Below are 13372 nucleotides of genomic sequence, written 5' to 3'. Positions count from 1 at the left end.
TTGAATACAGTCCAGTGGGAGCCAGGGTAATCATCAATGTTGGCAGAGCCATAAAGGACAAGACCTTACACGGGTCAGAAGGGTACAGAAGGAGGAGAACAGAGATTATAGACATGGAGAGGGTTAAAGCCACCTCAGCTCTCCCTATCCCGGTGTCTGAATCTGCTGAACCTGCTGCTTGTGTCCTGCTCTAGCAACCTTCACTCTAGTTTGCCACTGCTCCATCAGTTGAACTGAAAGCAATTGTTGAACACATTGTAAAGCTTAGTTATGCCAGCTTTCCCTTTTCCTCCTCTGGGAAGGTCTTGTTGTGAATGCAGCTCTGTTCTTGCTGTTCCTGCTGTTCTCTCTGTGTCTATGGTTACGTGCATGTGTGAATACACCCAGGGGTCTGTATCTCTCTCACAAACTCTCAAAGCTGTGTGTGGACACAGCTCCCATGACCTGCAGGACAGAGTTGTCTTTCCCTGGATAATAAGAAAGCTGGCTACAACCCTTCCCTCTTCTCCAGAAGAAATTACACTGTGTCAGAATTAATTGTATTATTTACATTCTTCCTCTTAATGCTAAAAATCTTACTCCTTCTCACACAGAAGTTACCTCTTAACAGTATTTTACCTTTTGAAACAGTAAAATGATATTGTTTAAACAGCCCTGTTTCATTACCTACTATTCATATAAAAACTAAGTGGTATTTCTTTATAGAAAATTATTTACTAACAGGAACTCTAAGAGACTTGAGGTTATTTCACACAATTTATTACCAAGAATAACAACAGCCAGAAGAGTGGCTAACCCAAGGCATTGCAGGTGCTGTAATTCCTTCAGCATAGCTCAAAGGCTAAATTCTGTCTAATGGACACTTTTAAATAGACAAAAACATACTATAGGTGAAAAAATCATCTTTGATGTGAATATGACCCAGGCAGTATTCCATGAAGCACAATGAAACATAAAAAAAATTCTCTTCAATTTCATATAGTCAGATTGTCATTCCACAGTCTTTATTTACAAATACTGAGAGATGCTGTATTGAATCTTGAGCTGGTTCAGAATGGTTTATTGGGTTCTGATCGGATAGATGAAAAAAAAAAACCCTAACTTTCTTTCAAAGAGCATCAGTGAGAAAGAAAATGAAAATTAATTAAATTATCCTTCTCTGAGGTTATAGATCTGTTTGAACTAAAAATTCAATGAAGTGTTTACAACAAAAATATATGTTGTGGAATGTTTCTGTCAGGTAATTCTGATTTCTTCACATTCTAAAATGTTCCAAAGCTGTTCATTAGGCACTGGTTACCTGAGACACATAGTGTATTTTCCTCCTTTTGAATAGAAGCTTTCAGCTTTTTCAAAAACAGAAGAGCTGTGCACAGTACTCTGAGGTCCTGTATCTGTAGCTTTTTGCATGTTGAAAATTACGCAGTATTCAGAGACAGATAATTTTTGTAATTATTTTGTAGGTGCACTGATATTTAGTATTGTAATAGTAGGAAGCAGTAGCAGTAGTAAAAACCCACAGGTAGCAATGAACTAGCTGCAGTGTGTTTTCTATTTTTAGAAGTTATTAGTGAAAGCATTTACATACGTAACTATGTATTTAAAGATTCAAAACTCTGGCTGTAGATAATGAGAAAACCAAAGTGTCTACTTCATTTCCTATGCAATAACAAGCAGGTCTGTTATGTGTGAGATATTGATAAATACACATTTATTTCACTAACCTGTTAAGCTGGGTTGACTCCTTTCTAAATGGAGTCAAAGGCAAAACTCCTTAAATGTGAGGGAAAAATCCTGGAGTTAAGTCCAGTCTTTTCAGTCCATAACTATAGCAACAGAATGCTCCTGGGAAGACAGTATGCAGTTTTGCTAGCAGTTCTTTAATGTAATATGGTAACCTCATCAAGATCCCCAATCAGAAAGTAATCAGTTACATCGCAAAGTTCAGGCAGTAAAAAGAGAAATACTTGGCTTGCCTTTATCAATGAAGGGAAGCAGATGGGGTTAAAGGGGACCCACACACACCCTGAATCCAAACATCATGACTCCTTTCTCATACTTGATACGGATCCACTCAGATCATTTGCAGCATTTTAAATCAGAAACAGCCCAGGTTTTCAATAATCATTATTACTCATCCACCTTGTGGACTTATTGCTGCAGTGATGACAGTTAAGTACCTTTGGAAATGCTAAAAGAGTTGTTATTTTTTCTTTTCAGAGATCCTTTGAGGCTGCAAAGACTATTTAAAGAAGGAAGACGGCATGAGATTGGATTTAGTGCAGTAAAGTAGGTTAATTTGAGGACAAGAAAAAAAATCATTATTTAGACCTACTTGTGTTGCCATGATGAGAACTTACCATTGCTTCTGGCTGCTGTTTTGGGCTGGTCAGCCCCACCAAAGTTTCTTAACTCCATTATCCAAAAGGACTAGTGGCTTTCCAGAAAAGGAAAAGGTTTTGGTGTTGTCTGGAAACAGCAGGCAAGACCTCCATCGTTCCAAAAGGAGCTGGATGTGGAATCAGTTCTTTTTATTGGAGGAATACACTGGAACTGACTACCAGTATGTTGGCAAGGTAAGTTACTTTCGTTTGCATCTGTGTTTTGATTTTAGAAGCACTGGAAAGCCAGCAGTAGCAAGTAGGGAAGAGCAATGCCTGCTACAACTTTTAGTTCGTGTTCCTGTGTCCCCAGCTTCTGCTGAGGAGTAATTTCATTGGAAAGGTATGTGCACTTCAGCTTCAGAATGTAATCAACAAGTCTTCATTTAACCAGAAAGTCCCATGGCAAATCACTGGCAATTCTATTAAAGATTTTGCATTTTATTTTGTGCCTGGAAATAATGCAGCTTAATTATAGGCTAGATTTTTAGCTTTAAACTGGGATATGTGTTTTCCCTTGTGCTCGCTAATTTGCTGCAGTCAAACTATTTAAACCAGGAGAGGTTTAGAGCTAAGTTGAGATTCACAGTACCTACATTTTGGTAAGGATTCTCTCTACCCAGCAAAAGGTAATTGTTTCCGTTTTTACTACCCACTGCACACAGCAATGCTACAGCCATTTTCTGATGATGTTTCGTGGTGCCACTGATGACTGTGTGACATGACCTTCACACCACCAGCCATGCTACTACAAAGCATGGTTGAAGCACACTGTGCATGTACACTAAGAAGCAACAGGCAGCTGAAAATTTCTAATCTCAAAGTTGGGAAGGGGTAAAAAAAAATTGTAAAAAGAAAAGTCACTGCTTAACTGTGAGAACATCTGCCTCCCTGAGCAGCAGACTCCCATGTAGGTGACAGACTTTATGTAATCTGTAGAGCAATGCACCTGTGTTAAGAGCCTAAAGAGAGTGTATACTGCCCAAGGTGCCTCATTCTATAGGAGTATGTCTTGCAGAATGCAGAAATTATGCTACTGATGATGACATTCAAAGCAGAGACAATACAGCTTGGTTTTCCAAACAAAAATGGGGTTGTATCTGATCTAGTTTGATCTCTCAAGCCTCTTAGAAAAGGCTGCAGATCACAGTGGTTTGACATTTTATCTCCCTCTGCAAGCTTCTGAGCATTCCCATGAGAGATGGTGGCTGCTTTTCTTGCCTGCCAGTCAGCTGTCAGTCAAAGCTGGATGCAACATTCCTTTCCTGCTAAATGGCTGCAAGGCATGATTCAAATGAGGAGCTACTCAGCTGGTGTAATACTCATAGAACTCCAGCCAGGATAATCAGCATTCATGAAAGGTACCATTGAGCCCAATCTAGAGGAAAAGGCCAAAGGCAGAGAGTCCTCAGAGAGGAGAAGTAGAGAAGGAAGATAAGAGGGTAAGAAAAGATACCAAAACAGAAGAGAGTAAGAGGAAAGAACTAGAAAGACAGAGATGGAAGGAACGGAAGCTTTATAAAGAGGAATCAAGATGGAAAGGAGAGGGAAATGGCGTTAAATGGGGGTAGAGGATAAGAGTTGGGAGAAAATTTACCTAAAGAGAGCAAAAACAAAACCAGAAGATGAGACAGTGAAGGAGAAAAAAACCAAACTGGTATGAAACATGGAGTCAAGGACGTAAAAAAAGGCAACAAATTGAAAGACAGCAGTCCTCCACACACTCTCCTGTTTCACAGTCTGCTGAGGGTAGTCAGGGTAATGGGGATCTTTTTGTTACAAGATAAAGCATATTGAGGTGGTCCTGAGGTGATCCTGAGGTGATCCTACAGTCTCTCACTGTCACTGTGAATTTTGACATTAAACTTCATCAGCCCCCAATTTTTTCTACTGCAGAATTAGAGTATCAGCTATTGACTTCAGAGGGACTGATGGGGAAATGAATATTTCTGCAGGACAAATTTGCTGAGAGACAGTTTAAAAATGGTCTAGCTGGACCAGAAAACCAAGACAGTTTCAAAAGGAGTCAGAAAGATTTAAAAAAGTATGTTATTTTTAAAAGTTGTTCTTCCACCTATTTGTACTTTATTACACTTTCTGTTGTAAAGCATAGAAACAACACATAATGTATAAATGTCATTGATTTTGTGTTCCTAAGCCATTCACAAGTGGCCTTTCACACATCTTTCAAATGCCAGAACCACTCACACTCTTTTAACTGAACAATTAGCCAAGAGGCATGAAAGAGCAGCCTTTTATTATTAAAGTTGAGGATTGGTGTGAGGGGAAATGATAGAAACATCTAAATGTCTCTAAATTGAGGTAACTAGGCAATTTAACTGAGCAATTAAACTTGATTGATGTGGGCAAATGAGGATTATGAACATTTTTATGAAGCATATATTTTTTTCTCAGAGGACTAAATGTTAACCTTAAATATAGATTTAAAAATGGTAAGAATATAAAGATGAAATTTGAACAGCAAAATCTTTTAAAACAATAGCAATATATGTATATAAAACGGAATTGTGCTTATGCCTTACTGTATAAACAGATAGACATGAATCTTTTGGGGTTTTTGTGTTTAGTGGCTAAAGCTAGGTGGGCATTAACATCATAACCATAAAAAGAAAAGATTCTATATAAGCTACAAAAAAAAAAAAATCTTTTACTCATGCTGGTTTCACTTTTGCTTCTTCATTTTTTTAACATCTGTTTAATCCAAACATCTACATCAAAATTTGAGATGTAAGAAGTCTGTTGTGAAAGATTCTAAAAAACAACTTTATTTGTATGAGATGCCCAAATTACAGTTGTGAAATCCTGTAACTGTTTAAACTACAAAAAACAGATTTGCATCATAGTAGTTTTAGAGCGTAAGAAAAGAACAGTGAAAGGGGATGCATTCAGGTTGGGATAATAAAAGAGAAAAGTAGTTATCTCTGAAGAGAGAGCTCAAAGCAGTATTGAAGACAATGTTGTAGCATCATCTGAGTCACAGACCAGAGCACTGTTGTTGTTTATACCCTGCATACTCTTTTATTCATTGAACCCAGAGCTTTCCATCGTTTAGGAATTAATTGTCCAAGCACATATGAAACCTTTTTTTTTTTTAGCTGTGGGTACTGTCAGCTGTTAAAAAGTGCTCCCCATTTTTGTATGCCTCACACTTCATTGTCAGCCCAAACATGGAGCTGTATCTCACTGGACAAGGATGTGCAGCTGCCAACGAGACACTTGCAGGGTTACAAACACAAGTTGATTTTGCTGTGGCGCTGACACCAGACGGATCGCATTATTGCCCATCCTTCTATTCCTGAATTTCATTCCTGTATATTTGTGAAATAAAGTCTTTTTTAAATGAGATGAAATTCACGCCCCCAGTCACTGTAGTCTCAGACCTCAAGGAACTTGAAGAAAAGTTCTAGACTGGATTTATTCACTGCAGTGCTGAATAACTTGTGAACTATGGCTATGCATTGAAGTGTGACTGATGGGCACAGTGACATTTTAACCTGAAGATATCTTTTTTTCTGGTTCAGAAATTGTAGCACTTGGCAAGGACTCAATCCAAAAATGAAATAAAAGAATTACATGAGAATCAAAGCAGAGATGTGTCTAGAAGTACTACCTAACCAAAATTTGCAACACCTGAGTTGGGTTTTAAAAGAGATCTAGTTGTACACATGGCTGTTTAGTACAATTTGAAAGGGCTGAGGTGAATGCAGCTTTAAATCATAGGTAAAAAATGAAGTGATAGTACAACTATATATAAAAATATATGCTGTGTTTCCTAGAGATCTTCAGATACTCCAGGGTTAAAAAAAAAAAAAAGAAGAGAAAAAAAATTCTGCTCTGTTCCAAGATCATACTCATAGGTACAGTTACTCTTTGTATGCACTTGACAGCTTTGACATGGCAGTCCCACTGGCTGCATAAAATCCATGTACTGGCATCCATCATTGAGTTTAGAGCACAAACCTAGAATTATTCTTACATAAAGGGATGAGATTCCACTTTCTTTAAGACTAAAGATAGGTCTGAACAAGTCTTAAATCTTACTCGTTAACCCAAGAACAGCTTTTGGCAGTCTGTAGTGGAAAGCCAATCTGCTTTCCTGGTAACAAGAGGCACAACTGTGGAATGATTTTGTAATGCTCTGGATGTCTGGCACTAAAAGGAAACTTCCAGACATCCTTTTCATTTTTGCTGTGTCTTATTGATGTTCATATAGTTCAAGCAGTATGCTAGCCTGGAAGCTATCTGATGTTACTACCTGTACAACCCATCATAAACAATCAACCTCTACTGACAACTCCATTTTTCAGGGAAGATAAAGTCAAACTCCTGCTGGTATGTGGCTTGGCAAAGCAAAAGGGATACTGTGTTACTGTAGGCAAACCCAGAATCTTTTTGTTTGGTGTTGAAAGAACCTCTTGGAAAGATGAATTCCCCTCTGTCAAGGAGTGATTTAAGGTACTGTTGACCCTGCTTTTCAGGAGGGGATGAATTAAATTTTATCACAGTATAGTTTCAGCAGTGTTTTTCTTTTTTTGTTGTATGATTTTACTTCTGGCTACAGCTATTCTGAAGGCAAGCACAGCAGTGTATTTCAGCAGAAGCAAATGAAACAAAAGGCAGAATCTCTTCCAAGCCGTTGCACGTAGAGGGACTAAACAACATACTGAGGCAAAATTATCTGGCTGTGAGCACACACAAGGGACTATTTAAACAATGAAAATTACTGTCATGTAATACAGTCCATGCTTTTTCAGCGTTTTAGGAAGTAATGGGTAACATTACTCCAATGGTTAAAAGGTATCATATCTTAATTGGATGGCATGGTAACTAGCAAGAGAAATCTTCACTTTTTCTCAGATTTTAGTGCACTAGTGTTCTGTACTTACCTTTAAAATTTTTGTACCCCGAAAAAGCAAGATGTGAAAAGTCGAACTAAAATGACTCCCCCACCTGCACTTCTAACATTCTTTATGCGGCTTTATTGGCACTTGTTGAGTATTTGTTTTCCTAGCCTTGTAACTTGCACTATGATGTATACTTGATGCCTTCAGTTTCCTGTTCCAAGCATAGTGACTATTTGTTATTTTTACAATGCCTAAAATTAAAAGTTACCTTTGTAACTTCTGTTTATTCAGAGAGTATCACAAAGGAATTTCCCATTCATTTTTGATTATTAGGATAGGCTCTCTTGGGATCTAGATTTTGCCTTCTGCATCCAGAGGCAATGCAGACCAGCGCTTTGCATGTGACAAAACTGATGTACAGGGAGGTTAAGTGACCTTCTGCACAGCTAAAAGTCAGAAATTTCACAGCAGAGATTGGAAAACAAAAAAAAAATCAGAGTTCTTAGCCCCTTCCCTACCCCCCACCTCCCCCAGTTTGTATGATTAGGTCACCTGCCTCCCTCTTCAGTAGACCTAGTACTTGTCATTCTTCTAAAAAGTAGAACAAAAGCTGTGGCGCATCTGCGCTTCTATTATTCCTCATCCATCAGTCATATTTTATGTTCCAGCACTTGACTTTCCCAAGTGCCCTTCATTCCTATATTGCATTGCACACACATACACACACTTGTCTTGTATTCCTCTTTGAAAGATTTACAGGTGCTGGTAGAAGTTCTGTGTGCTGTTGGTCCCTGCGGAATAGAGATAACTCTGTAATGAGGGACAGCTGAGAGGTTAGAGGCCCACGACGACAATCCAGAAACAGCTTGCAGGTTTTAAACCATCACACAGAGGCTAAGAAAGGAGATAATGAGCAATGGGTGGGATGGACAAGGATATTATTCAGAAAATGAAAAGGCAGGAAATACAGCATGGTTAATGTTTACGATCATCATAATTGTGAATCTACTTGGCATCATCCTTGTATCCAAATATATTGCACAATATAAGAGCCTTACAACCATCTGTTTCAAACAAACCACATTTCCTACATGATGGCACATGATGGAACTTATAGTGTAACGATACAGAACCTCCTCCCCTTCTTCCCATTCTGCCTACAGAAAAAAACAAATCCTGGGACCCTCAAGGCAATATTTCTGTTAATTCTTGTTTTTCATTTTTGTGTCCCAAACAAAACAATTTTGTTTTCCACATGCTAATTACCCACTCATAGTGGTGCTTATATTTTGGATCACATCTTTTCCCAGATTATCCTGTTCTACTCTTGTTAGCAGTCTGCACAAAGTCCTGAATTGTGTGTCCCTAGACTTCCAGCTATAGAAAAACAGCTGAACATCTTAATCTTCCTTTCTAGGGAGAGACTACATGTAAAGTTCATGCTTGATTATGGATTATTTAGATCGCTGTTATTTGGAGCTGCATTACTATTTTTTTTGTTTGTTTGTATAGCACAATAGTGTTCCCACTATGAAGCTGCAACATCATGAATATAAATTTTGAAGGGATAGCTGAAAAATAAAATCCCTCTTTCAGGCCTAAGACAACCATTGTTACTCCACCATTTGTTATTTACAGTTGGCTTACCAAATATAGTAAACCATAAAGCTTAGAGAAATCTCTTTATTAAATTAAATATATTGTCTGTGCCTCCCTTTTCTTTTGCTGCCATTTCCCTCATTGGTGAACATCAGTTCACAGTGGGGCAGCAGCAGGTTGAAAGCTGTGGCCAGTCAGTGTAACATTTCAAAACACAAACTGAAAATGCGTTGTGATGTGAATGCCTACTGTTGATCCGTATGCGCTAATGCAGACTGTGGCTTGCTTTCACCATTAATGGGGTGAAAGAAACCACAGCATGCACTTGCAAGTACTTCAGGATGCAGTGAAGCTTGTAGTTGTCATGAAAGTCTGAGGTGGCAGATGAAGAAAAGGAAAGAATTGCCCTCTGAAATTTCAGAGGAAGGAAGGAGAAGGAAAAAATATCAGTCCTTTCTGTCTTCTAATTTTGTGAAAAATCCACCTCAAAACAGAAAAACAAAGTTTGTAAAGAAATAAAATGCTGAGTGAGCTGGAAGTTTAAAAATTTACATTAAAGGACAAGGGGGAGACATTAGCAAACGTTTATGTTAGAATTCTAATAACCACTGTTTTCTCAACAGAGTTCTTTATTTTGGAGTCATATCTGAAGGTTGCAGTCCTTCTATCTCCAGCTTGCTTATGCCATGTGGTACAGGGCAGGGCTCATGGAAAGCTCAGCTGAAATGGTCTCTCTTTATAGGAATATTATCGTTCCTCTGGCTTTATTTCATACTTTGTCTCTATGAACCATTAAGTGATGTTTCACATTAGATGTCTGATGGAACAAAGGAGGTTTTAATGCGTTGCAGAGGCTCACATGATGATAATTTAGTCATCTTTAGCATATTGGTCATCTCTGACCATTCTATATCTTCATGTTGGAAGGCGACATCAAGTTCAGTCAAGTCATTTGTATAACTTTTGTATTTAGCATCATGTTGTCATTAGTGGAAGGCTCTCCTCAAGAGACAGAACCAAACAACCTATGTGTACCTTTGGCTCTTTGACATATTTCCTTGTGCCTAACAGCCCTTGCAATCAAGCTGATCAGGGCACTGGCAGAGGATTTAAAGGACATGCAAACTGAGGTGTCAGAGCATTCATTCATAGTTCCTTTCCAGTTTGCGTAGTTTTGCACGTTTCAGGTCAGTTGCTTAAAACATAGTTAATGCTGCTTACAATGGCTAAAATTGCTCACAGAATGGGAATAACATAATTCCCACTTCTTGGGAATAACAACTGCCAAGGGTGTTGCAGGCAAAGAGTTAATGGCTGTGGAAGAAAACCCTTGCATGTATATTTGTGGTATTTGTAAACTCAGGTGAGCTTGACACTCATGCTACTTGCAGGTAGATCCTGTCAGGATCTTCACCATTCCCCTTATAAATATCTGTTATTTTACCTACAGAAATATTTTATGAACAATTGCCTTTAGAATTTTTAGACTGATAATATCACAGCAATTATATGTGCTTCAGAGAGAATTCTTTCCTTTCATGAATACTAGATATTATATAATTAGGAGAGCATAGACACAAGTATTTTCACTAAAGGAATTCCAGGTTCTCCAGTTAAAATTAATATTCGTTCCCAGATAGACTATCCTGGATCTTGAACCTGAATTGGTGTGACTTTCCCTATTTAAGAATTTAAGAACCTTCCCCAAAGACCATGGTTTTTCAGACATTATAGAAAGAAACATTTTATCCTGTCACTGTCCTTAGATGCATCCTTTTTTTTTCTTTTTTTTTTCTATGAAACTATGTCCAATTTACTTAAAAGGCTCCTGATTTATTGGTTTTTCTCTGCTGTGGATAATGCTTCACTCTACCAGAATTTTCTGCCTGACTCAAGGCTCTTTGGGGCCTGTGGGCAAAGTGCTGTTCCATATCCCTGAGCAGTTCTCCTTTATTCATGACGAATGGGTCCAGCATAACACACCCTCTGGTCAGCTCATTAATCACCTGGGTGAAGAAGTTGTCTTAGGACATTCTGCAGAAACCTGGGTTGCTTGCACACAGACATATTGCCCTTCCAGCAAACATAAGAATGATTAAAGTCCCCCAAGAGTACAGGGTTTCCTCCATCTGTCTAAAGAAGGCTGCATCTGCTTCATCTCTTTGAGCAGGGAGTCTGTGGCAGATACCTAATGTGATGTCTTGTGTTGGCTTGTCCTCCTATCTTCAAGATCTCCACTGATTTGTCACCTGTTTCAAAGCAAAGCTCCACCTACATGTGCTGATTATTTGCTAATCCACCTCCTTGCCTTCCTGACCTGGCCTCTGTAAGGATTTACATTCTGCTGCAGCATTCAGGTCACTTGAGCTGTCCCTTCACAGCCTCACTAATGGCACTTGGAGGAATACTTATTTGAAAGAATCTACTCAATACCAGACTTGCCTAACATTTCCCATAAACATTTTTCCAGGTTGAGGAGTCTTCATCAAAAGGGTCGTGTTGAGAGATAAATGTGTGGCCTTTTGTATTGCATCTACTGTCTCACAAACCTTTTATTATCTGGTTATATAACACAAACTTCTGTTTAGAAACAAAGTTGGAGAACATAACAGAATGGAAATATATCTCATTTTCCCAGCTTCTGACCTATAGAACTAAATGACAGAAGCATGAAAACAGATTAAAGACTCAATTAAACTTGTGGATATGAATTAGTATCCTTTTTGTTAAATCTTCATTTAAATCAGAATGTGGGTTTTCATTTATTTTAGGGTTTGTATCCTCCCTTCTCCATCCCGCTTCTTCCTCCCTGATACATACACTTTTATACAGCATATAAAATTCATACACACATTTCAGGGTTTGATTGTCAGCATCAAGCACTCAGAATATCAAAGGGTCACCTTTGTCAGTAAGCAAAGGATGAGCATTTGCTTTCAAGCGCATCCATCAGGGAGTAGTCAGAAGCTGTTACTTGCTGAAGAAGCCTGATGTTTTATTCAACTGTATCCCAGTAAAAACATTTCTGGATATTAGGCCAAGGTTTTGGGGTTTTTTTTTTATTTTGTTTTGCTGTTCATCTTTCAGATAGATTCTCCTGTACCGCCACAGGAGAATAGTGGTTTTCACGGAATGAGAAATGTATGTGCTTATATACCTTAATTAAGGCGCTGCATTTGCTTACAGTTTAATTATGAAACATTTTTGAAAGTTCATGATTCCAAAGAAAATATTTTGTCCATGATTAAACAGATAATTCTGACCCCTGATAAAGAGTGATCAACCATCCCTGGGTAAATTCCCAGAGAAATCAAAGGTAATCAAAGCAAATCTGGACATACAATACAGACCTATTTCACTAACTATACACATCACATAATTTAAAGACTAAAGCACATACACTAAAATTATTATTGATTATTGAAGTGCATGTTTGCTGAATGTACTCTTTTAAAAAAAAATATTTTCTCGTAATCACAACAGAATACCTGCTGCCATCTTCTACTGTATGAATTCCCTTTTCTAATTGACTAATACAGTACAGGACAGAAGTCCCATTATATTCAGTGGAAGGATATCAGGATATTTGAATTAATTTCCTCTGACTTGGGAAAAAACTGTAAAGAAATTTGGTGCTCTTGAATTGCAGGCACAGTTCTAATTGAAGAATGGGGTTTAGGCATGCATCCTTTATGAACTCTTTGTATTCCCATTGAATGTCGTTACAAGTCAGGCAGTTAATTTTCTTTAACCTCTCATATGAGAGCACACATATTCCTTTTTAAGGAATTTTTAAAATACCTCAAAATGCTACTTTAGCTAATATAGCCAAGCTTGGAATTCAGAAACTCCCCCACCTACCCATCCAAACCTTTAGTGATGGTAACCTTCAGCTGTGGGATAATAACAAAAACCTGAGAACAATTAGATTTTCTACCATTGCAGCTGCATTAAGGAGAGGCCATCTGCCCCACCCTCTAAATACAGTAAGCTGTGGCAAAGCCACAATATTGCTATTCTTGATTCCAGTTAAATGATACCTAGTCTTTCCACAAACATAGAACAAATTATACCCAAGGTTCTCAAATCATGTTATAATCATTACATACAGAACTGGACATTGTTAACATTTTACTGCAGGGAGAATGTAGAAGCATCACATAGTGATCTGTCTAAGATCAGACAGGAAGACTGTGACAAAAGCCATATTAAAACTTGAAGCCAATGACTGTCTATTCAGTTAATGTGGCAGATTTGCAATGCTAGCAATGTCTATCTCCTAAAATGACTTGTACAGCTTTTTCAAGAATACAGAGGCTTGAGTTATCATTCCTGATCACTGATTTGTATATACTAGATAAAATATTGTTTTAATCTGTTCTGCTGTTCTACTCAGCTATTCAAGAGAGTTCTCCTAGTACCTGACCTAGGTTGTGAGAAGTCTGGAATTGGCTCAGCCATTTATACTTTTTAGTAAGTTAATGCCGATGTCTCAACTAAAGCAAATCCCTGTATCTGCCAGGTCCT

The 13372-nt window shown here is 38.1% G+C and overlaps 1 protein-coding gene across 3 annotated transcripts in view; it reads left to right on the top strand.

Moving 5' to 3' along the window:
- Positions 1 to 13372, top strand: part of LOC115914924 (cadherin-6) — a 103109-nt gene that overhangs the window by 49523 nt on the left and 40214 nt on the right. For all 3 annotated transcript variants that reach the window (XM_030967798.1, XM_030967817.1, XM_030967807.1), the window contains exon 2: positions 2221 to 2576. In XM_030967798.1, coding sequence (XP_030823658.1) covers positions 2346 to 2576 — 231 coding nt within the window. In that variant the 5' untranslated portion in view covers positions 2221 to 2345. The remainder of the gene's footprint in view (positions 1 to 2220; positions 2577 to 13372) is intronic.

The sequence above is a fragment of the Camarhynchus parvulus genome, chromosome 2, assembly GCF_901933205.1.
Source record: "Camarhynchus parvulus chromosome 2, STF_HiC, whole genome shotgun sequence".
Taxonomy (NCBI): Eukaryota; Metazoa; Chordata; class Aves; order Passeriformes; family Thraupidae; genus Camarhynchus; species Camarhynchus parvulus.
This window is presented reverse-complemented; position numbering and strand designations above follow the sequence as displayed.